This window comes from Ovis aries, chromosome 12, assembly GCF_016772045.2.
Source record: "Ovis aries strain OAR_USU_Benz2616 breed Rambouillet chromosome 12, ARS-UI_Ramb_v3.0, whole genome shotgun sequence".
Taxonomy (NCBI): Eukaryota; Metazoa; Chordata; class Mammalia; order Artiodactyla; family Bovidae; genus Ovis; species Ovis aries.
In genome coordinates, this window is record NC_056065.1 from 29,925,748 (window position 1) to 29,952,191 (window position 26,444).

Consider the following 26,444-nt stretch of genomic DNA (forward strand, 5'->3'; position numbering starts at 1 on the left):
TGTGGCCATCCTCCCCAGCTTCTCCACATTGTCACTGTCTCCTATGGTACCTTCACAATGACCAGGTGACTGACTCAAGTAACCAGTGAGTGGTCTGTTTGGTCTGAAGTGCTCTCAAGATGGCTTCTGAGCATCAGAGGGCTTCAGATCAGCCATCAGATGGCTTCACAATGGCCTAAGCCAAGTGCCCCACTCTGCCAAGAATTATCCTCCCTTCAGCTGAGCAAACCTGTGTGAGCAGTTAATGTGAATTCCCTAGGGAGATGGCCATCCGGGCTGGTGCTTCCGTGGTTTAGGAAATCTAGTCTGTGATGCTGAGTGTCTCACTGACTTTCTATCTAGGTACATGTTGAGCAGCCAAGTCCTGTTTGAGAATGGGCAGGAGATCAAGTCTTTCTTCACCAAAATCCAGTCTCTACTCTATAAACATTTCCTCCATCTATAGATCCTGTAGAGGCAGGAACAGAGTACCATACTCCCCTCCATGTCCTCAGCCTGAACACCCTGCCCCACGTCAAACCTTCCCTCCTTCAGTTGCCAAATATTCATTCCTTAATTTGATGGCACTGTCCCTTACCACACTCTCAGGCAACACCCAAGGAGTCTATGATCCTGCCCTCATCAAACCATGGAAATCCTGCCTGGAAATCCCAGTTGCTTTCCATTCTAAAAATTTCTGTATTTAAACTGCCATTATTTGGTTTCAGATTTTGACATCTACATTCAGAAGAGCTAGCTGTTCCCCTTTCCTGTGATGTTTATTGCAGGGGTGGCATCAAGATTCTCCTGCTTCAATGAGAGTTGTGTGATACAGTTCCTGTGTCTCTGCTCCAGAAGAGTGTGCACAAAATTGATGAATTAAGACACAGAATTTTTTCTTGAGAGCAGAATTAAAAAGTACCTTAAGTAATACAACAACGTTAAATAATAGATTTATATCAATAAGTTTATATGTAGAGTGGTGGAAATGAAAAAAATGGTGAGGAGAATATTTTCGCTCAAAGTTAATCTCCCATTTGAAGGAACAGCCTTTAGAGGATCAATATAATGTACCTAAAAATAACAATTCGGATTTCCCATTTTCAAACACTCGAGGTGTGAAGGTGAGAGCTTCTCACCTGTTACCAAATTTGAACCTCTCAGCTCATAGACTGACAGCTGGAATGGAAGACAGGATGGGTATCGTCACATTACTATGGAAACCAGTCATCATAGAACTTTCAGAGTGAAGGCATCTCTGCCCACTCTGAGTCCACCTGCTCTGTCTAGACTAGTGTGTGTTCCCATGGACAAGTGTGAGATTTCAAAGTGAACATTTCATTTCAAAAATTGAATCCCAGCCTCACACATTATTGCTCTCTGATTAAGAAAACAAGTTATGTGAGAGGAAAAGATCTCCCCAAATACCATTGATAAGTCAAAATTTTAGGATGAGGAGGAACAAAACATGGGGAAGACTTTACATAGGAAGGATGCTTTACTGCTCATGGAGAATATCTATTATCTTCTCATCTGATCCCTGTGACAGCCCAGTTGCAGGGGAAGACAAATGCAAAGCAGGGGCTATAATCCATATTTTTTCAGTGGAAGAATTCACAGTTTAGAATAACTTTCCAAGGGTCACAACAATGAGTGGATCTAGGACAGGAATGTTCTTGGTTCCTCGAGGACAGAGATCTCTGAACCCCTGATATCCACCCAGAGCTGAGATCATGACCTGGAGCCTTGAATCAAGAGTCCCCCTCACTCTCTCCCTCAAATCCTCCTTCTGGTGAGTGTTGATACCCTACGGAGATGTCTGAGCCAAGATAACCATCCAAAATCTCATCCAGCATTTTCATCCATCTTTCAATCCCTGATCAATGATAGAGGAGTTTCCTTCAGACAAAGCCCCTCTGAAGAACCAGGGGAAAGACAGCTGCCACGCTGCTATCCTCCCCAGCATTTACACATCGTCAGCTCTCTCCCAGGACACTTTCACAATGACCAGGTGACTACCTCAAGTCACCAGTGGTCCATTTGGCTCTCAAGATGGCTCAGAGTTCAGAACAGTCTAAATTAAATGCCATATGATGGCTCTGCCAAGAATTAGCTTCCTTTAGCTGACCAACCCTGGATGAGCTGTTAATGTGAACTCACTGGGGAGGTGGCCGTCTGGGCAGGTGCTTTGGTCGTTTAGGAAATCTAGTCTGTGATGCTGAATGTCTCACTGACTTTAGATCTAGGTATATGTTTGAGTAGCCTGGACCAAGGCCTGTCTGAGAATGGGCAGAGGCTCAAGTCTTTCTTCACCAAAATCCAGTTTCTATAAACTCCTCATCCTTCGATAGACCCTGTAGTAACAGGGACACAGTCCTATATTCCCTTTGAGCATCCCTTCCATATCCTCAGCCTGAACACCTCATCCCAGGACTCATCTTTGAGTACTGCAGACAGACACTCCTTCCCTGAACCAGTTGCCAAATGTTCATTCCTAAATTCAATGGCACTGTCCCTTCTTACCACACTCCCAGGTAACACCCAAGCAGCCTGTGATCTTGTCCTTATTAACCCACGGAAATCCTGCCTGGAAAGTCCAGTTGCTTTCCTTTTTACATTTCCCCTGCTAATATTTGGTTTCAGATTTTGACATCTACATTCAGGAGAGTTGAGCTGAAATTCCCCTTTTCTGTCTATCGCAGGGGTAGCATCAAGATTCCCCTGCTTCGATGAGAGCTGTGTAATGTTTTTTGTGTCTGTGCTCTACAAGAGTGTGTACAAAATTGGCACTAGGAACAGCATATTTTTCTAAATCTAGGAAAATATTTGAGGCAGCCAGCTTGACAGCAGAATTGTAAAAATACCTTAAGTAATACAACAAAGCTGTATAATAAACTTATAAGTCTATAGAAAAATTACAGTGGCAGAAATGGGAAAAAAAGGTGAGAAAAAAAATATTTTCACTCAAAGTTAATTATCCATTTGAAGAAATAACCTGCCTTTAGAGTGTTGATATAAACGTACCTCCAAAATAACAATTCAGATTTCCCATTCTCAAACACTCGAGGTGTGAGGGTGACAGCTTCTCATCTGTCACCAAATTTGAATCTCTCAGCTCACAGAGTGACAGTTGGAATGGAAGGTAGGATGTGCATCATCACATTACCATGGAAACCAGTCATCATAGAACTTTCAGAGTGAAGGCAGCCCTGCTCTGTGCAGACTGTTGCATGTTTTCATGGACAAGTTTGGCATTTCAGAGTCAACATTTTACTTCAAAAATTGAATCCCAGGACCGCACATTATTACTCTCTGATTAAGAAAACAAGTTATATGAGAAAAAAAGACCTCCCCAAATAGAGTTGCTATTGAAATTTTCCGAGTGAAGGAAAAAACGAATATGTTGAGAAAAAAAAGAAGTTTCATTCTTGGTGGAAATACCATTTTTACTATTTCTGAGTCAGTAGACCTTTGTTTTGGAGAAGGCAATGGCACCCCACTCCAGTACTCTTGACTGGAAAATCCCATGGATGGAGGAGCCTGGTTGGCTGCAGTCCATCTGAGCGACTTCACTTTCACTTTTCACTTTCATGCATTGGAGAAGGAAATGGCAACCCACTCCAGTATTCTTGCCTGGAGAATCCCAGGGACAGAGGAGCCTGGTGGGCTACCATCTATGGGGTCGCACAGAGTTGGACACGACTGAAGTGACTTAGCAGCAGCAGACATTTGTTTATCAAACAACTAAAATTTTTTTCCAGATGAAAAGCAGCAATAATAGGAATTCAACTGTAAAATGTGACATTCTCTCTCTAAGCATATACCTATCAAATTACATTAATCCTTGTCTTATTCATTATCACTTTCTTTTTCTCTGAATGCAACTAATTTTGTAGACTTGATTATGTCTCAGTCTCTGTGTATTCATTAAAAGAAGTCCCTGTCATTGTGTATACCCAAGAGTGTGTAGTCAATGAGCTAAAATAATAGTGTATTTTCACCAGTGGGTTGAGTAAAAGTATATAATTAAGTCTTTCCTATACAAAGAATTTTAGATACCCCCAAACTGTAGGATTAAATATATGTTCTGGCTCAAAATTTAACACCTAATCACACCATTCTTGTGTTAGGTCATGAAATCTAGCTATGAAAAGGTAAGTAGCAGCCCCCCCACCACCACCACCTCCAGCCTTGGTACAAGTGAAAATTCTAGCAGATGAGAGAATTGCCATGTTTAAAACAAGCAGGTAATGTTTGAGTTTTGGAATGCTGTAGTACAAATCTCTATCACTGCTGATGCACCACAAAAATCTGCAAGAAAGCAAATGGATCATTGATGAGGTATAACAAGACTATAGATGGTGTCATATTTTCTTCAAGATTGCCCTATCCCAATTGCTGTTTCTCAGAGTGACTGAACAAGGACGCAAAAGAAGAGGTAAAATAATACCTTTCTAAATTGAGAATTTTATTGCTTCCCAGCTTGGTAGAAAATAATATATGTGCTGCTGCTGCTGCTGCTAAGTTGCTTCAGTCATGTCTGACTCTGTGCGACCCCCACAGACAGCAGGCAGCCCACCAGGTTCCCCCGTCCTTGGGATTCTCCAGGCAAGAACCCTGGAGTGGATTGCCATTTCCTTCTCCAATGCATGAAAGTGGAAAGTGAAAATGAAAGTGAAGTCGCTCAGTCATGCCCGACTCTTAGTGACCTCATGGACTGCAGCCAACCAGGCTCCTCCGTCAATGGGATTTTCCAGGCAAGAGTACTGGAGTGGGTTGCCATTGCCTTCTCCAAATATATGTGTTGCTACCTCATGAGAAATGCTGGACTGGAAGAAACACAAGCTGGAGTCAAGATTACCAGGAGAAATATCAATAACCTCAGATATGCAGATGACACCACCCTTATGGCAGAAAGTGAAGAGGGACTAAAAGCCTCTTGATGAAAGTGAAAGAGGAGAGTGAAAAAGTTGGCTTAAAGCTCAATATTCAGAAAACGAAGATCATGGCATCCGGTCCCATCACTTCATGGGAAATAGATGGGGAAACAGTGGAAACAGTGTCAGACTTTATTTTTCTGGGCTCCAAAATCACTGCAGATGGTGACTGCAGCCATGAAATTAAAAGACGCTTACTCCTTGGAAGAAAAGTTATGAGCAACCTAGATAGCATATTCAAAAGCAGAGACATTACTTTGCCGACTAAGGTCCGTCTAGTCAAGGCTATGGTTTTTCCTGTGGTCATGTATGGATGTGAGAGTTGGACTGTGGAGAAGGCTGAGCGCTGAAGAACTGATGCTTTTGAACTGTGGTGTTGGAGAAGACTCTTGAGAGTCCCTTGGACTGCAAGGAGATTCAACCAGTCCATTCCGAAGGAGATCAGCCCTGGGATTTCTTTGGAAGGAATGATGCTGAAGCTGAAACTCCAGTACTTTGGCCACCTGATGCAAAGAGTTGACTCATTGGAAAAGACTTTGATGCTGGGAGGGATTGGGGGCAGGAGGAGAAGAGGACGACCGAGGATGAGATGGCTGGATGGCATCACTGACTCGATGGACGTGAGTCTGAGTGAACTCCGGGAGATGGTGATGGACAGGGAGGCCTGGCGTGCTGCGATTCATGGGGTCGCAAAGAGTCGGACACGACTGAGCAACTGAGCTGAACTGAGCTGAACCATGTATAAAATAGGTAACTAATGAGAACCTCAGTTCAGTTCAGTTCAGTTCAGTTCAGTTGCCATGCCCGACTCTTTGCAACCCTACAGACTGCAGCACACTAGGCCTCCCTGTCTATCGCCAACTCCTGAAGTTTACTCAAACTCATGTCCATTGAGTTAGTGATGCCATCCAACCATCTCATTCTCTATCATCCCCTTCTCCTCCCACCTTCAATCTTTCCCAGCATCAGGGTCTTTTCAAATGAGTCAGTTCTTCACATCAGGTGGCCAAAGGATTGGAGTGTCAGCTTCAGCATCAGTCCTTCCAATGAATATTCAGGACTGATTTCCTGAATGGACTGATTGGACTGATTGGATCTCCTTGTAGTCCAAGGGACTCTCAAGAGGCTTCTCCAACACCACATTTCAAAAGCATCAATTCTTCAGCGCTCAGTTTTCTTTATGATCCAACTCTCATATCCATACATGACTACTGGAAAAACCATAGCCTTGACTAGACGGATCTTTGTTGGCAAAGTAATGTCTGCTTTTTAACATGCTGTCTAGGTTGGTCATAACTTTTCTTCCAAGGAGTAAGCGTCTTTTAATTTCATGGCTGCAGTCACCATCTGCTGTGATTTTGGAGCCCAAGAAAATAGTCTGTCACTGTTTGCACTGTTTCCCCATCTATTTGCCATGAAGTGATGGGACCAGATGCCATGATCTTAGTTTTCTGAATGTTGAGTTTTTAAGCCAACTTTTTCACTCTCTTTTTTCACTTTCATTAAGAGGCTCTTTAGTTCATCTTTACTTTCTACCATAAGAGTGGTGTCATCTGCATATCTGAGATAACTGATATTTCTCCCGGCAATCTTGATTCCAGCTTGTGCTTCTTCCAGCCCAGCGTTTCTCATGATGTACTCTGCATATAAGTTAAATAAGCAGGGTGACAACATACAGACTTGACGTCCTCCTTTCCCTATTTGGAACCAGTCTGTTGTTCTATGTCCAGTTCTTGCTATTGCTTCCTGACCTGTGTACAGATTTCTCAGGAGGCAGGTCAGGTGGTCTGGTATTCCCATTGCTTTAAGAATTTTCCAGAGTTTGTTGTGGTCACTATATAGCATAGAGAACTCTACTCATGTTCTCTGGTGACCTAAATAAGGAAATCTAAAAAGTAAGGGATATATTCTAGGCATAGCTGATTCACTTTGCTGTACAGCAGAAACTAACACAACATTGTAAAACCACTATACTCCAATAAAAATTATTTAAAAAAGAAAAGTGTTTGTGTGTTAGGGACCAAATGATGGTCTCTAGGACCTGAGTCATGTTTACCAGAAAGAGACCAGATATGCGCTCATCCTGCCTGGCCAATCATGTAACGCCAGCTACTCCTGTAACTGAGACAAAGAACTGCCTGTATATAAGCCGCCATACTTCTTTGTTCGCGGCTCTTGTCAGATTCCCTTGTGTGGGATGAGACTTGGGCCCTAGCGCGCTAGGAATAAACAAACTCCCTTCTTGCGTTTGCAATACTGTGGTGGCCTTGCTCTCTCGGTCGGTTCGGAGATACGGGCTCGGAGCATAACAGTGTGTGGATAGGAAACTTGAGGAATGAAATAAAATAGAATTAGGGAATATATTATGAAAAATATACTTATCTGAGGAGAGGAGCAGCATTCAAAAGACAACACTGAAAAACAGTTAAGATTTCCATTCTTGGGAAATGATGGGAACAGAGGATTTCCCTTCATCCTGCCACCTGAGTATATGTGGTAAATGAAGAAGACATGAATAAACATAGGAAAACGCCTTGAGAAAAATGTTTGTCAGAGTGTCAGTGCTATATAACTGCTCAGTTATTAAATCTGGAAGAAATACAGACACGTAACAGTTGTTGCTTCCAGATACAAACCCAGGAGAGGAAGGAAACAGATTGTAGTGTACGTTATTTGGCACCTCCTGAACTTGCACATTTGTGTTATTTTTCTTGCTGTTAAAGTAATTTTTAATGAACTGACCTCCAAAATTGTGGCATTGAATACCCACTTTATTTGTTCATAGTCACAGGTCAAGGAGTTTACACAGGGTACAGTGGGAAAGGCTCTTTTCTGCTCTGTGATGCTGGGCCATCAGTAGAGAAGGCTCTGGGCTGAGGGATCAGGACAAGTAGAAGCTAGAATCCTCTGGAGGTAACTTCATTCCCATGTCTGCAGTTGAAGCAGGATTTTCTGGAGCACTTCCATGATACCTATCCCACGGGGCCTGGACTTCCATGCACCAGGGCAGGCTCAGGGCAATCAGACCTCTTACTTGGTGGCTGAGGGCACCACAGGGAGTAACCTGAGTGACCATAGAGCCCTCTTGCCTTTTCAAGCAAAACCATGGCTGTTGTAATGTGTTATTTCCAGGAGATCAAGAAAAAAACCTGTCTGAAGTCAAGATGAGTGGACAGACAAGGCCTTTTTGATAAGGTCCTCATCTTGACCTTATAAATACTTGAGGGAAAGGCAAAACTAAGCCAGAGAAAAATCTGATGACTTGATAAGAAATGCACTGCTGATCATCTTGTAGATTTGCCAGTTACTATGTGACACTGGATGAATTATTTCATGATCAGAAACATTTGAATGAACTAAGTAGCAAAAAAAAAAAAAAATCTTTACACATTCCCCATAAAACCTCCTTATTAATACCTGATTTACCATTCTACATTTTTATGAGAAATAAGTACACTAATGACCATAAGGCACAGCTTCTGGATGTTTTTATATATGAAGTAGCATCATGACTATTCTTACAATGGTAAGAATATGAGGGGCTGGAAATACATTTAGGCATGCCAGACTTCCTCTGTTGGCTTAAGATCCCACCCAGACACCCCCATCCCTAAATACATGTGAATGGCTGCTTATTCTTCATTTTCAAACATATTTTCCTGAATAAAGTTAAAGAAACTTTATTAAAAGTAGGACTTTCCTGGCAGTCCAGTGCCTAAGACTCCACATTTCCACTGCAGGGGACACAGGTTAGATCCCTGGTATGGGAACTAAGGTACCACATGCTGAGTGGTGCAGCCAAAATAAATACATATGTTTTTTTAATGATGATATAAGCTATAGGGTATTAGGGTTGTAACCAAACCCATTAGTGAGTACCTAACATAATTTATTTCTCACTGAAAAGATTTCCTATAGAATATAATTTGCTAGCTATGAGAGTGTAATCAAAAAGGTCTTGGTCTCAGTTTTAAATCTACAATTTATCAGTTATTATGTGACACTGTATAGATTATTTCATGCTTTTTTGTCTGAGTATTTTACATGTAAGATTGAATTAACCATGTCACCTACTTTCAGCAATGTTCTGAGTATTAAATGAGATTTTGTTTAAAAGCGAATTTCAGTTTTGGTGCACGTTAGGGGTTCAATAAATCAGAGCTAGTAAATAGCTGTAAAACAGTGACAATGGTAGCAACAGTAGTAGCAACAATACTCAACAATACCTCAGCAGTATTGCAAGTATAGTAGTATAGTATCGCAAGCAGTGCAAGTGTACCTCTTGCACTATACTTTGATATTGTGACTTTGTCTTTTTTCAACCATGAAATCTTCACATGTAATGTGGTTGGCTGAAGTCTGTAAAGTGTTAATATCTGTAATCATCCATAGATTATCTAGAATAATTTAATAAATTATAGTTCCTTTCCTGACTAGTAAACACTATGCTCTTTCTCAGCCTGTGAGTTTATTCTCTACTCTTTTTATAAGATAGATTATCAGAGAGAATCTTTATGAGAAACAATCACCCAAAAAAAAAAACCCATAATTCACTCCTGTTATTTGGTTGCTTAGTCGTGTCTGACTCTTTGGGACCCCATGGAGCGCAGCATGATAGGATTCACTCTTGGATAACACTTTGTTCTTTTTTGAAAGCATGGTTAACTAGAGTAATTTTAGAAATATTCAATATGGTAGAACTGAATAATAATGCATGAAATAAAACCCAGAGTATTTTAAAAACGCCTTTATTTGTGACTTTTCTAAGTAGAAACAGAACATTTCTAAGTAGAAATTCACCAAATAACTTAATAGAATTAAGAGAAAAATAAAATTATCTTACCAGCCTGATGTATTAATAGCCAGCCCAGTGTTGGGACTGAAAGGCCAAAAGGATAGTACTTGATACTTGAAATTACCTAAATAATTTACTAAATATAGACATCTGTTTCTATATATATCAAATTTATGTAATCACATAGGAATTTGAGGCTATATCTTAATTAAAATTCTACTTATTAAAGCATTTATATTAAACAAAACAGTATAAAACTAAATATTTAGTATCTGATCAGTCTTCCTTGATAATGGTGCTTCAACAGCTAGAGAACCTACTTAATAGAAAGGAGGTAAGATCTGCAGAAAATATAATCTGAGCTTTAGATTTTAAGTTCTAATAGGATCAAAAAGAATTTTTAAAACCTAGGAATAATCTTAACAAGGAAGATGAGAGATCTTTACAAACTATAGGACACTGATGAAAGAAATTAAGGATTACAAAATAAATGAAAATGAAAAGGTACTCTATGCTTGTCGATTGGAAAAATTAATATTGTTGAAATGTCCGTGTTACCCAAAGCAATCTACAGATTCAAAGTAAGCCCTACCAACTCCAAAAGCATTTTCTACAGAAATAAACCAAACAGTTCTAAAATGTGCATGGACCCACAAAAGACCCAAACGGCTGAAAGAGTTTTGAGAAAAAAGAAAAACTGGAGGCATTATGTTCTCTGACTTAAAAGTATATTAAAAGCTATAGTAAAAATCAAAGCAATTGATTTTATTGACTATGCTAAAGCCATTGACTGTGTGGGTTACAACAAACTGTGGAAAATTCTTAAAGAGATGGGAATACCAAACCACCTGACCTGCCTCCTGAGAAATCTGTACACAGATCAAGGAGCAACAGTTAGAACTGAACATGGAACACTGGACTGGTTCCAAATTGGGAAAGCAGTACATCAAGGCTGTATATTGTCATCCTGCTTATTTAACTTATATGCAGAGTACATCATGTAAAATTCCAAGCTGGATAAAGTACAAGCTGGAATCAAGATTGCCAGGAGAAATATCAATAACCTCAGATACGCAGATGACACCACCCTTATGGCAGAAAGTGAAGAAGAACTAAAGAGCCTCTTGATGAAAGTGAAAGAGGAGAGCGAAAAGGCTGGCTTAAAACTCAACATTCATAAAATGAAGATCATGGCCTCTGGTCCCATCACTTCATGGCAAATAGATGGGGAAACAATAGAAACAGTGGCAGACTTTGTTTTCTTGGGCTCTGAGATCACTGCAGCCATGAAATTTAAAAGGTGCTTGCTCCTTGAAAGAACAGTTATGACCAACCTAGACAGCATTTTTAAAAACAGAGACATTACTTAACCAATAAAGGTCCATCTAGTCAAAGCTATGTTTTTTTTTTCAGTAGTCATGTGTGGATTTGAGAGTTGGACCATAAAGAAGGCTGAGTGCCCAAGAATTGATGCTTTTGAACTGTGGTGTTGGAGAAGACTCTTGAGAGCCCCTTGGACTGCAAGCAGATCAGACCAGTCAATCCTAAAGGAAACCAGTTCTGACTATTTGTTGGAATGACTAATGCTGAAGCTGAAACTCCAATACTTTGGCCACCTGATGTGAAGAACTGACTTATTCGAAAAGACCCTGATGCTGGTAAAAAATGAAGGCAGGAGGAGAAGGGAATGACAGAGGATGAGATGGTGGAATGGCATCACTGACTCAATGGATGTGAGTTTGAGCAAGCTCCAGGAGTTGGTGATGGACAGGGAAGCCTGGTGTGCTGTGGTCCATGGAGTCACAAAGAGTCAGACATGACTGAGCAACTGAACTGAACTGAATCAAAGCAATATTGTATTGACATAAAAACAGACACATAGATCAATGGAATAGAATAGAGAGCCCGGAAATATGTTTGCACATCAGTGATCAACTAAAGGAGCCAAAACACAGTGAAGAAAGAATAGTTTCTTCAATAAATGATGTTGGAGAAAATAGACAGCCACATGCAAAAAAGGTAACCAGACCTCTATCTTATGCCATACACAAAAATCAATGCAAAACAGATTAAATATTTGGACATGAGACCCAAACCATGAAATTCCTAAAAGAAAATGTCAGAAGTAAATTCCATGATATCAGTCTTGGCAAGAGATTTTTGGATTTGACACCAAAGGCAAAAACAAAAGCAAAAATAAATGAGAAGACCACATCAAACTTAAAACCTTCTGCACAGCAAACAATTTTAAAAATGAAAAGGCAATCCACAGAATGAGAGAAAATATTTTCAAATCATAAATCTGATAATAGGTTAATATCCAAAATGCATATAATCATGCAATTCAATGGTGGGGAAGCAATATGATTAAAAAATGGACAAAGGACCAAAATAGACATTTTCCCGAAGAAGATGTACAACTGGCCAACAGGTGCATGAAAAGGAGCTCAGCATCACTAAGCAACAGGAAGTACAAATCAAAACTGTAGTGAGATGTAACCTTAAAACTGTCAGAAAGCTTATCATCAAAAAGATAAGACACTACAAGTATTACATAGGATGTGGAGATAAGAGAAACCCCGTACACTGTTGGTGGGAATGTACTTTGGTACAGCCATTATGGAAAACATTATGGTGTCTCTTCACCATAATGTTAATGTTTTCTTAAATTAAAAACGGAAGTACAGTGTGATCCAGTAATTCCACTTCTGAGTGTTCATCCAAAGGAAATGAAAACAGGGTATCAAAGAGATGTCTCACTACCACGTTCACTGCAGCATTATTCCCATTAGCCAAGGTATGTGTGTGTGTGTGTGTGTGTGGTAAATCCCTTCAGTTCAGTTCAGTTCAGTTCAGTCGCTCAGTCGTGTCCGACTCTTTGCGACCCCATGAATCGCAGCACGCCAGGCCTCCCTGTCCATCACCATCTCCCAGAGTTCACTCAGACTCACGGCCATCAAGTCAGTGATGCCACCCAGCCATCTCATCCTCTGTCGTCCCTTTCTCCTCCTGCCCCCAATCCCTCCCAGCATCAGAGTCTTTTCCAATGAGTCAACTCTTCGCATCAGGTGGCCAAAGTACTGGAGTTTCAGCTTCAGCATCATTCCTTCCAAAGAAATCCCAGGGCTGATCTCCTTCAGAATAGATTGATTGGATCTCCTTGCAGTCCAAGGGACTCTCAAGAGTCTTCTCCAACACCACAGTTCAAAAGCATCAATTCTTCAGCACTCAGCCTTCTTCACAGTCCAACTCTCACATCCATACATGACCACAGGAAAATCCACAGCCTTGACTAGACGGACCTTAGTCGGCCAAGTAATGTCTCTGCTTTTGAATATACTGTCTAGGTTGATCATAACTTTTCTTCCAAGGAGTAAGCAGTCACCATCTGCAGTGATTTTGGAGCCCAGAAAAATAAAGTCTGACACTGTTTCCACTGTTTCCCCATCTATTTTCCATGAAGTGATGGGACCGGATGCCATGATCTTCATTTTCTGATTGTTGAGCTTTAAGCCAACTTTTTCGCTCTCCTCTTTCACTTTCATCAAGAGGCTTTTAGCTCCTCTTCACTTTCTGCCATAAGGGTGGTGTCATCTGCATATCTGAGGTTATTGAGATTTCTCCCGGCAATCTTGATTCCGGCTTGTGTTTCTTCCAGTCCAGCGTTTCTCATGATGTACTCTGCATAGAAGTTAAAGAAGCAGGGTGACAATATACAGCCTTGACACACTCCTTTTCCTATTTGGAACCAGTCTGTTGTTCCATGTCCAGTTCTAACTGTTGCTTCCTGACCTGCATACAGATTTCTCAAGAGGCAGGTCAGGTGGTCTGCTATTCCCATCCCTCTCAGAATTTTCCACAGTTTATTGTGATCCACACAGTCAAATACTTTGGCATAGTCACTAAAGCAGAAATAGACGTTTTTCTGGAACTCTCTTGCTTTTTCCATGATCCAGCAGATGTTGGCAATTTGATCTCTGGTTCCTCTGCCTTTTCTAAAACCAGCTTGAACATCAGGAAGTTCCCGGTTCACGTATTGCTGAAGCCTGGGTTGGAGAATTTTGAGCATTATTTTACTAGCGTGTGAGATGAGTGCAATTGTGCAGTAGTTTGAGCATTCTTTTGCATTGCCTTTCTTTGGGATTGGAATGAAAACTGACCTTTTGCAGTCCTGTGGCCACTGCTGAGTTTTCCAAATTTGCTGGCATACTGAGTGCAGCACTTTCACAGCATCATCTTTCAGGATTGGAAACAGCTTCACTGCAATTCCATCACCTCCACTAGCTTTGTTCGTACTGATGCTTTGTAAGGCCCTCGTGCCCAACTCTGTGCGACCCTGTGGACTTCAGCTTGCCAGACGCCTCTGTCCATTGGATTCTCCAGCAAGAATACTGGGTTGCTGTGCCCTCCTCCAGGGGATCTTCCTGACCCAGGGATCGAACACTTGTCTCTTATGTCTCCTGCATTGGCAGGAGGGTTCTTTATAGAAGCAACCTAAATGTCCATCAAAGGATGAATGAATAAAAAGCCACACACACATACTCAATGGAATATTAACCAGCCATGAAAAAGAAGGAAATCCTTCCATTTTCAAAAACACTGATGGAATTTGGGGACATTGTATAAAATAAACAAGCCAGACTACATGATATCACATATATGTGGAATCTGGGAGGGGGGTGGAGTGTCAAATTCATAGAAATAGAGCGTAGAAAAAATGATTTTCATGGGCTAGAGGCTGGGCAATAACAAGAGAGTGGTAAATGTTACAGTGACTAGATTATAGTGACGAGATTAATAAGGTTTCAGGATCTGATGTAAAACATGGTGACTATAGTTGATAACACTGTATTTGTAACTGAAATTTGCTAAGAGTAGAATTTGTATTTTCAAATAAAAAAATACAAAAAAAAAGATAAATATTTGAAGTGATAGATGAGAATTCTTGTTACATATGTCAAACCACCATGACATACACTTTAAATATTCTACAATTTTATGTCAATTATGCTTTAGCAAAGCTGAAATTATAGATTTATTAATAAATAAAATTCAAAGAATAAGATTTAAGATCTTTTCATTGGCTTTTTTTCAGTCATTAACTTAGTCATAATTTATTCTCTAAAAACATAACCAAACCAAGAAATACACTTCATATTTACTGAGACCAATTTGATCCAGACTTTCTGATAAGAACAGAAGTTGAAAACAAAATGGAAAATAAGATTTGATGGTGAATTGATACAAACTTACATACTAGCTCTGTAGAAATGGTTGTGAAAACTCTGGCAAGACATTTGCTTAATCTGAATCTCAATTTTCACATGTATATATTTAAAATAACAAGAAAGTTGTTGTAACCACTGAACTTGGGAAAATATTTTGAAAACTGAGAAAAACTTCTGTGGAAAGCAAGTGTATTATTTGTTTTGCATGAAACAAATAATAATCTGTATTTTATTATTTTGTTATTTACTGGAGTGACAGATAAAATGTATTGATGAAATGTATTTTACACATAAAAGGTATGCCCAAATGGCATTCAGTGATACCTGTCTTAGAAAATTTTATTGTCAATAAAATAACTATATTTTAAGACAATGATATTTTAAGCCCAATCCACTATTTATGAATACATAGTCTTTCTAAAGTATTTCATACTCTTCCAGATTTTTGTTTTGTCTGATCTTTAAAAAACTGCCAGTCCATCAGGGTAAGTAAGGCTAGAGTATTTACTTAGGAAGAACACCCCGGTGAAGCAGTTTGGTCGTTCGTTGGAGGGGGTTCCGCTCCTCGCTCGGCTCTCCGTTGGGCAGCAGACGCTGCGCCGCATTCGAAGAAGTGGCCTAAGACTTGGGCAGCGGTCTCAAAGAAAATGGCCCGGACCAAGAGGACAGTTTATAAGTCCACGGGTGGGAAAGTGCCCCACAAACAGCTGGTCAGTGAAGCGGCCGGGAAAAGCGCCCCCTCTACCAGCGGGATGCCAAGACCTCATCGCTACAGGCCCGGGACCGTTGCCCTCCGAGAAGTCCGTCCTTATCAGAAATCCACCCATCTTCTGATTCGGAAGCTGCCTTTCCAGAGACTGGTGAGGGAGATCGCCCAGGATTTCAAAACCGACTTGAAGTTCCAGAGTGCCGCCATCCGTACGCTGCAGGAGGCTAGCGAAGCGTACCTGGTGGGTTTGTCTGAAGATAGTAATCTGTGCGCCATCCATGCGCAGATAGTAATCTGTGCGCCATCCATGCGCAGTTTCACCATCACACCCCAAACACGCCCAGTTGGCTCGCTGGAGTGGGGAGGGGGCAGGAGGGGAGCTTTCAGTGAAGACAGTTTTTATGGTGTTTTGTAGTGAATTCTGTAAAATACTTTGGCTTAGTTTGTGACTTTTTTTGGTAGGAAATTGTTTATAATATGTTGCGTCTGTGCTTAAGTCATTCCATCTTTCACTCAGGATGAATGGGAAAAGTGGCCATTCACAGACCTCAGTTAATATGAGCACTGTTACTCAGAAAAGACAAGTTACTAATATGCAAAAGGGACGAGTGATATTTCTTGCTTCTCATGATGCATGTTTTCTGTAGGTTAATGGCTTGTTGGGTAATTATTATGGTACTAGAATCGATAAACCTATACTGGGTCCTTTTGCAGTAAAAGTGGTTGTGACTTGATCCAGGTGTTTTTAACAGTTGGGGCTGTTAAGTCTGACCATACATCACAGTGATAGAATGTGGGCTTTTTCAAGGGATGAAGATACAAGTCTTAACCACAGTGTAACTTGCAGTTTCCTTAAAAAAAAAAAAAAAAGTAAACCTCACAGCTATAGAATACATTATGTGCATTAATAACAGCTATTTTGTATATTGTAGAGTCAACATTTTAAAATTAAGTGTTTCACATTGACATGTGGTGGGGAGTCTTGTCATTAAGATGTGCGGGATTCAGAGTACAATTGTTTTCCTCCTAACTAGACTGTGCCTGTTTTCATACATAGTTCAAGTGCTTTGCATATACCTTCTATCAGTCCTCGCTGTACCACATGTTAACTAACCCTCTAGGTGATAATGCAAACACTGATGGGGGGATTGATTTATAAGGGCCCTAGAATATAATCCAAGCTATTCACACCAACATCATCTGTTACTTATAGTTAGTGCGGCTTGTCTTTGTGTTGTGGTTGGTCTCATAACGAGGATGAGTTTTCCTCTATCAAGAGGGAACAATGCTGAAGTTATTTTCCTTGTGGAGTTTGTATTATAATAATCCTTTGAGTAAACTTGCTGTGGGGGAGGGACACGTGGCTTCAGTTTACGGAACCCCTGTCAGTTAAAATAGGGCTTCCCAAGAGGCACTATCGGTAAAGAATGTGCCTACCAGTACAGGAGCTGAAGAAGACATGGGTTCGATCGCTGGGTTGGGAAGATCCCCTGGAGGAGGAAATAGCAACCCACTCCAGTATTCTTGCCTGGAGAATCCCATGTAGCCTCGCAGGGGGTCATAAAAGGGTCAGACAGACACCACTGAAGCGACTTAGCATGCTCACTCACCAGTTAAAATGGTGTCATCTGGCATAAGGTCCAGCGAAAATCACTTCATAGAGATGTCTTTCCGAGTGATTTTAAAATTTATCCTTCTACTGAAGTTTTTACGTCAATTATGTATGTTGACTAATTTTACAAATGAACTTATTTACCAAAAAAAACACACCCCAATCCATCTTTTATACTTGATAATTAGTACACACCCAATATAATTCATATTTTAGTTCCTTTAATACATTTACATTTAAATTTTGAAATACAGTTGTACCACTGGTAATTACTTTGTAAGAATTTCTATTTAACAGTTCTCTCTGGGTCATATAATATAGGCACATAGTTTGAAGAGAAGTTGGTACAAACTCCTAGTGAAATCCCAAACAATTTTAATTTTTTACAAGGGGTTGTAGGTGTTTTGAATTGTTGCTCCTTCGATCATGTAAAACACTGAATGGGAAAATGCAGGTGCATTTATGCAAATAGCTATCCTTAATGAAAACATGAAATTTCATATGACCTTTACTTTTACTTATTTATACACAAAACATGCTTAAATATTGTGATATGTATAAAACCATACAGAAGGTAACATTAAAAATAAATAAACCATCTATAAGTGGACCAACAACCTCTTATATCTAATTCTTTCACAGTACTTGCTGGGTTTTTAAATTTAATTTTATGTAAATAAACATATTTTTAAAAATTGTACCATAAATTAATGTTTTGTTTTGCTGTAAAAACTACTATGATTTTATCATAGGAAAAATTAAGGAAAAAGACTTTTAGTTCCAATTCTGAAAACATACTAATGTTCCTCAACATAGTTAATATAATTGCTAATACACATTTATAGCTGGAACTAATTTTTTTTTTTTAGTCATTTGGCTCAATATTTCCTTAACATAGTAGATGTATTAAGAAATTTTTACTATTATTTACATTGTTTTGGTTGTTGTTACAAGTACAGCCACACAATCACTAACATTTTATGTATGTATTTAATTAATTTATTTGTTTTGAGGTCTTCATTGCTTTGCATGGGCTTTCTCTAGTTTCAGCAAGCAGGGGCTACTCTTCGTTGCAGTGTGCAGGCTTCTAATTGTGATGGCTTCCTGTTTTGAAGCACAGGCTCTAGAGGGTGCAGGCTCAGTAGTTGTGGTTCAGGGGCTTAGTTGCTCTGAAGCACGTGGAATCTCCCTGGATTAGGATTGAACCCATGTCCCATGCATTGGCAAGTGAATTCTTATTCACTGCACCACCAGGGAAGTCCTATTTATAGATGTAATTATTTATTAAAATGTAGTCATTAACTGACAATATAAGATTATCTTATCAATAATTAGACATTGACATCATACTGAAATGGCTATAACACATTTTTGTAAATACTGATTTTTAAATTTATTTCTTTGTAAAATTTGAAGCTATGATAAAAAATAATTTACCCAAATGTAAAATAAAATGAAATTTAAAATGTAGAACAAAAGTTATTTGTCTCCTAATAGATAATTTTTAAGCAAGTTATGCCATGAATAATTAGGTTACTATTATAAAATGATAATGCTGCCTTTGTTCACTCTTTTGTATTTGCTGATTGCTATTACAAAATACAAACATATTTTTCTGAGGGATGACCTGGTTTTGGCTTTTTGCATGGTCAAATAGTTCATTTCCTATGTTAAAAATTTGAGGTGGCTTTGTGTGATTTTATTTCATTGTGTTTTACTTTAAGGATAGAGAAGCTGTGCAGCTGCCTAGAAGGACTGTCATTTTAGTGATATAGCTACTGAAATGAGAAAAGGTCAAGACCATGCAAAGTGTAAAGGTGTCTTCAGATCGGACTCTGCTCTTCTTTCGCATTACTTTCTTCAGGCTCTTTCTTAGGGCTGTGATTCAGTATGTGCTTGTGCTTGTGCTTGTGTGCGTGTGTGCTTAGTCAAGTCCATCTCTTTGCGCCCCCATGAACCGTAGCCCAGCAGGCTCCTCCATCCAGGGAATTTTTCAGGCAATAATACTGGAGCGGGTTGCCATTTCCTACTCCAGGGCATCTTCCTGCACCCAGGGATTGAACCTGTGTCTCTTGCATTTTCTGTATTGGCAGGTGGATTCTTTAGCACTGTGCCATCTAGGAAGCGCTTGGGGCTAGTGGGCACTACGAAAGCAGCCTCATCCTGTAACATTCTGTAAGATTTCTTAAGTGAGTCCTGGCTTAGATGAAGTTTCTTTCTTGATTATTTTTTTAATCTATTTTCTTTCCACTCAACAGGTTGTATTCCTTGAGTCCAAGCAGCACAGTAATCTGGCAAGAATGTACTCCCAGAATAAGAGCTTCCCATGGCTTATAGGAAAAAGGAGACAGCCACAACCCATGTAAGATGAGAACGGGGGCCTGAGAAGAGCTCTGGGACACTGCTGGAGTAGCCCTGAGCCTATGATGGAAGTGCTCATCCACATCCCTGAGTTTACTGTGAAACAAGTACTGTCTCAAAACACAAACAGAAAAGTGAAAAATAAACAGGAATCCCTGTCTCTGTGGTATTTATGTTCTAATGGGAGTGGAGAGGAAGCAGATGGTTAATAAATAATGAAAGCAGATGACATTACTGAGGAATAAGTGTGACAGGGAAGAATAAAGCAGGAAATTGAATTTGCTATTATTAGAAAATTGAAACATTAAAAAGTAAAGTCTGGGTTGAATCAGTAAAAACTTTACATTTAAAAATAGACGTAGACTTTCCCGGTGGCTCAGTGGTAAGGAATCCGCCTACCAATGCAGGAGGCATGGGTTTGATCCCTGATCCAGGAAGGCCTCACATGCCACAGAGCAGCTAAGCTCGTGTGCCACAACTGCTGAGCCTCTGCTCCAGAGTCTGTGCTCCACAAGAGAAGCCACCCCAGTGAGCAGCCCGTGCACCACAGCTAGAGAGTAGCCCCCACCTACCACAGCTGGAAAAGAGCCCTCACAGCAACAAAGACCCAGCACAGCCAAAACTAACTGAATACAGAACTTAAAAAATAGACATAAAGTAGGTGAGGTTACTGGGGCTTCCCTGGTAGCTCAGCTGGTAAAGAATCCGCCTGCAATGGAGGAAATTCTGGTTCGATTCCTGGGTGGGGAAGATGCCCTGGAGAAGAGAGAGGCTACCCATTCCAGTATTCTTCAGCTTCCCTGGTGGCTCAAATGGTAAAGAATCTGCCTGCAATGTGGGAGACCTCGGTTTGATCCCTGGGTTGGGAAGATCCCCTGGGGGAGGGCATGGCAACCCACTCTAGTATTCTTACCTGGAGAATCCCCAAGGACAGAGGAGCCTGGCAGGCTATATAGTCCATGGGGTCACAAAGAGTCAGACGTGACTGAACAACTAAGCATAGCACAGCATAGGTGAGGTTACTAGCCATACGAATAGTTCTGAGAAAGTTGTCTAAACAGAGGAAGCACACGTGCAGTCTTGGACATCTCCTTAACCTCAGGAGTGACAGATGTGGTCACCTCATCTCTTTGCTCCAGCAGAGCTCAGCTCCTGCCATTAACTTTGTCCTTGAAGTATCAGAGGAAAGAAAACTCCAGTTCACTCTACTTGACGAACTCCAGTTATTCAATCCAGGGGCCCAACTACCTCCTACCTCAGCATGAGACCAAGTTTGTTTTATCCTAAGCAGCTAAAAAGATAGGTAAGAGAAGGTCGTAGCTGATTTTTGGTTGAAGTGGAGAGAAAAAGATCAGAAGTAAGATTTTAGGCATGTTAAGTTTGAGAAGTTTCTCAGAGAGCCACATGGAGATGCTCAGAAAGTATTTAGGATATCAGTTCAGTTCAGTCGCTCAGTCGTGTCCAGCTCTTTGTGACTCTATGGACTCACAGCACGCCAGGCTTCCCTGTCCATCACCAACTCCCGGAGCTTGCTCATACTCATGTCCATCAAGTCAGTGATACCATCCAACCATTTCATCCTCTGTCATCCCCTTCTCCTCCTGCCTTCATTTTTTTTTTTTTTTTTACCAGCATCAGGGTCTTTTCCAGTGAGTCAGTTCTTCCCGTCCAGTGACCAAAGGATTGGAACTTCACTTCAGCATCAGTCCTTCCAGTGAACAGTTAAGACTGATTTCCTTTAGAATGGACTGGTTGGATCTCCTTGAAGTCCAAGGGACTCTCAAGAGTCTTCTCCAACACCACAGTTCAAAAGCATCAATTCTTCGGCGCTCAGCTTTCTTTATGGTCCAACTCTGACATCCATACATGACCACTGGAAAAACAAAAGCTTTGACTAGACAGACCTTTGCTGGCAAAGTAGTATCTCTGCTTTTTAATACTGTGTCTAGGTTTGTCATAACTATTCTTTCAAGGACCAAGCGTCTTTTAAACTCATGGCTGCAGTCATCATCTGCAGTGATCCTGGAGCCCAAGAAAATAAAGTCTGTCGGTATTTACACTGTTCCCCCATCTATTTGCCATGAAGTGATGGGACCAGATGCCATGATCTTCATTTTCTGAATGTTGAGTTTTAAGCCAGCTTTTTCACTCTCCTCTTTCACTTTCATCAAGAGGCTCTTTAGTTCCTCTTCACTTTCTGCCATAAGGGTGGTGTCATCTGCATATCTGAGGTTATTGATATTTCTCCCAGCAGTCCTGATAGTTCAGTTGGTGAAGAATCCGCCTGCAATGCAGTTTGATTCCTGGGTCAGGAACATTCACTGGAGAAGGGATAAGCTACCCACTCCAGTATTCTTGGGCTTCCCTTGTGGCTCAGCTAATAAAGAATCTGCCTGCAATTCGGGAGACCTGGCTCCAATCCCTGGGTTGGGAAGATCCCCTGGAGAAGGGAATAGCTACCCACTCCAGTATCCTGGTCTGGAGAATGCCATGGACTGTATAGTCCATGGGATTGCAAAGAGTCGAATACAACTGAGCAACTTTCATTTTCACTTTCCCGGCAATCTTGATTCCAGCTTGTGCTTCATCCAACCCAGCATTTTGCATGATGTACTCTGCATAGAAGTTAAATAAGGAAAGTGACAATATACAGTCTTGACATACTCCTTTCCCAATTTGGAACCAGTCCATTGTTCCATGTTCGGTTCTAACTGTTGCTTCTTGACCTCCATAATGATTTCTCAGGAGGCAGGTCAGGTGCTCTGGTATTCCCATCTCTTTAAGAATTGTCCATAGTTTGTTGTGATCCACACAATTAAAGGCTTTAGCATAGTCAATGAAGAAATAGTAGATGTTTTTCTGGAATTCTCTTGCTTTTTCTATGATCTAACAGATGTTGGCAATTTGACCTCTTGTTCCCCTGCCTTTTCTAAATCCAGCTTGAACATCTGGAAGTTCTCAGTTCATGTACTGTTGAAGCTTATACAAAGATCCATGTATCTATGCATTTACTTATTAACTATAAACCTGTTTTAATTTTTAATTCAATGGTTTTGCATGGTTATTTTTTTATATTACTGTCTAATGAAACTTCTACTTTATTTTATTTGTCTAATATGAGTGAATCAGTAATTAGCCAATTAAAAAGCTCAAATTGGCAGATGCATAGCTGACTGTTCCCTTGAAATCGAAGCTCACAGATAGATGTAAACTACAGAAAAAAAAATCCTCATTTGATATTTTAAGGATTATGGTAATATATATTTTCTAGAGATGTTTAAGGCAAGAGGAAATGAGAGCAGCAGAGGATGAGATGGTTGGATAGCATCAAAGGACATGAATTTAAGCAAACTCTAGTGGGTAGTGAAAGACAGGGAAGCCTGGTGTGCTGCAGCCCGTGGGGTCACAAAGAGTTGGATACAACTTAGCAATAGAGCAACAACAATAAATATTTTCTAGAACCTAAATTTTCCCCATGGAACAAATATAATTGGTAACATTAAATATTTAGATAAATATATGTTGTATTTTCATATGTAATTCAGTCATATGTGCGTGTAAGTGGTATAGATTTTAGAAATACAATCCCATATTCCAAATTTCAAAAATGTTGATCTTTACTGAAAGAGAGACTGTCTGAGTTACTGGCCAATTGGCCACCTGAATCAATCAGTACTTACTGTAGAAAAAGACATATTTACAGGTTTTCAAGTCAAAGGTATCAAATATAGGGAATCAGACACTTAGAAAATTGTTTAGGTACTAAAGAATTCAAAGCCAAGGGGAGAATTTATAGGTTTCAAATTTTACTCATGAGTTTTGGGGCTTCCCTGTTGCCTCAGATAGTAAGGAATCTGTCTGAATTGCAGGAGACCTGGGTTTGAACTCTGGGTCAGGAAGATTCCCCCTGGAGAAGGAAATGACTGCCCACTCCAGTATTCTCGCCTGAAGAATTCCACAGATAGAAGAGCCTGGTGGGCTCCAGTCTGTGAGGTCACAGAGAGTTGGACACGAGGGAGCGACTAATGCTTCACTTCACTTCACCTCACCACTTTGTCAAGATATTGTCACCATTGCTACTCCTGCCTTATAAAGCCAGGCAAGTGCATGAGAAATAACCCAATTTTGATTGTGGGTGGGGAAAGACCCCGAACTCTCACTTACAGGAAAGCACACAGTTCTGGCCTTTCAGCTGGAACCACCATCTTCCAGTGATTCACCAAAATGACCGAAACAAAGGGAAGGAGGGGAAGCACCTGCTGCGTGTTCTCTGTGTGCTCAGCTGCTCAGCCGTGTCTCTTTGTGACCTCATGGACTGTAGCCCACCAGGCTCCTCTGTCCATGGGATTTCCCAGCAAGAATACTGCAGTGGATTGTCATCTTCTCCAGGAGAATCTTCCCAATCCAGAGATGGAACCCACATCTCCTGCACTGGCAGGCAAATTCTTTACCACTGAGGCACCTGGGAAACCCTAGGCCTTCAGAAAACATGGAATTGCTCCTTTGGCCACATACCTGTGGGTCTACAAGAAAGCTGATATTGTAGACATCAAGGGAATGGGCATTTTCAAAAAGGAATGCCCCACAAATGTCACCACAGCAAATCTGGAAGTCTACAGCGTTACCCGGAATGCTATTGCCATTGTAATAGACAAACAAGGGCAAGATTCTGGCCAAGAGAATTAATGTGTGATTGAGCATATTAAGCACTCTAAAATCCTAGGATGCTTCTTGAAACATGTGGAGGAAGATGATAATAAAGAGGAAGCCATGGGACTTCCCTGGTGATCCAGGGAACTGTCATTACCTGTTCATTGCAGCGTTTTAAACAATAGCCAAGAAGGGTCAATCTCGGGTGCAGTGGGAAGCCTGGAACTCACATGTTCCAGGACCAGTGGAGCTTATTGTTGCACTGAGAGAATGCAGCAGGCAGAGCTCCCAACCCTGGCCCAGCCTCAGAGCATACCCATCCTTGCCCTGGATGGGCAGGTATGTTTATGTAAACTATTAATATTTCCAAGCCATTGTCTGGAGACTGACACACCTTTGTTGGCATACACTGTTCCCCACAAGCACTCCAGGGCTTATGTCTGCACAGCCTGAAAAGCCTTATAATGATCCTATCTGCAACACTCCTATTGCCACGGACAACAAGAGGAAAGATGAGATGGTAAACACAAAGAGCTGTGTATTCCTCTGTGAGAAACTATTCACACGTTTGTATTTACAGACAACATCCTCCCTGTGATTTCAGGCCCTTGGGTAACTGTAAGCTATTTGGAAGGCCCCCAGGGGTCACTCCTGTGCAAATGAGCAGCCCTCAGATTTCTACCTCCCTCAAAACAATCATTTTCTTTCTTCTAGGCCCTTCGATTCATTAGTAAGGTGACCACATGTCCCAGTTTGCCTGGGACAACGCCTGTTTGCATCTACTGTCCTGGAGTAAGTAGAACAGCTCCAAAGTATCCTAGTTTGTTCCATAAACTGAAGACCATCCTATTCCTTAGCCATACCTGTGCTTCAAGTTAATTCTGTCCTCCAGTGGATAGAGAGTCTCATTACACATATCCCAGACGCAGATGGCCCTGGAGGAGGACCCTCTGGGGTAACATCTCGGCCCTCTGGGACCCCAACTTCAGTGAAAAGCTGAGCTACTCTAACTGGTGTAGATAGAAATGACAATGAGCCTTTGTCCAATTTAAAATGCTGATTAATGAACTCCCAGGGCTACCCACAGGCACTCACTGGGGAGGTGATCTTTCTGGGGGAAGGGGTGACTCAGGTCATTTGCATAACTGGGTCTACTTGCTTTCCTGAGGGTTCGGGGGATTCTTGGTCAATTGCTGAGCCATATCTGGAAGACTCCCATATTTCACCTACTTCCTTCCCCTCCTGGTCCTTCCTTCAGCCACTGACTTGATGGAGAAGAACTAACTAGGTCACTCAGAATGACCTCCGGCACCTTCTAACCTTTCTTCTCTGTCCCCTCACCCTCACCGCTCTTCTCTGCAGAAGTCGGTGTCTGCCCCAGAGCCCTTGGTCTCTCTCTCCCTCCTCTTCTGGGGAGCACAAGCCATGAATCATTCCTCTCCCTCATCCTCATCCCTCCTCCCCATACACCTTCTCTTATCTGCACACTTCTCTTGACCTTGCTGTTCCTTCCAGTTACCTCCTCTTTCTTTTTAATTTCAAACTTACTTTTTTCTGTTTGAAAAGCATCTGTATATTAGAGAAATTTGGAAAATACAAAAAGGTATCGGAAGGAAAAAGATTACCTATTATTCCACAACCACGAGACAACCACTTTTAAATGAACAGTCCTGTTGATGCCTAAATTCCTGTGTGTGTACAGACTAAACTTGGTGGCCTCTTGCGTTCACTGCGTTATAAAATAATTTCCCATTTAATGTATCTTGGACATTTTGTCATATTATTAAAATATATATTTTATGATTGCTATCTCAAAATGTCTGTATTTAACCAATTTTTATTAGATATTTAATGTTTCTATCTTTTTTCTTTTAAAGATATAGTTATTATTTTAAGAATTTTTATACTGAAGAGTTCAAAAGAGGTGAAAGTGTTACTCATTTAGTCATGTTAAACTCTTTGCGACCTCCTGGACTATAGCCTGCCAGGTTCCTCCATCCATGGGGTTCTCCAGGCAAGAATACTAGAGTGGTTTGCCATTTCCTACTCCAGGGAATCTTCCTGACCCAGGGATCAAGCCCACGTCTCTTGCACTGCAGGCAGATTCTTCACTGTCTGAGCCACCAGGGAAGCCCATCAAAAAGTGGTAGGTTTTTTTACATTTATTGATCTG

At 40.8% G+C, this 26,444-nt stretch overlaps 2 protein-coding genes across 2 annotated transcripts in view; both read left to right on the top strand.

The window, feature by feature from the left end:
* The window catches only part of LOC101115386 (LINE-1 retrotransposable element ORF2 protein), a 52,545-nt gene extending 32,739 nt beyond the window's left edge, over positions 1-19,806 (top strand). Inside the window, exon 3 of the transcript XR_003591058.3 lies at positions 19,519-19,806. The gene's annotated coding sequence lies outside the window, so the exon portion shown is untranslated. The remainder of the gene's footprint in view (positions 1-19,518) is intronic.
* On the top strand, positions 15,469-18,122 carry LOC121816016 (histone H3.3C-like). Its single transcript, XM_042257170.2, has one exon. The coding sequence runs from the start codon at positions 15,587-15,589 to the stop codon at positions 16,061-16,063; it is 477 nt and encodes a 158-aa protein (XP_042113104.1). The 5' UTR covers positions 15,469-15,586; the 3' UTR covers positions 16,064-18,122.
* Positions 19,807-26,444: the final 6,638 nt, after the last annotated feature.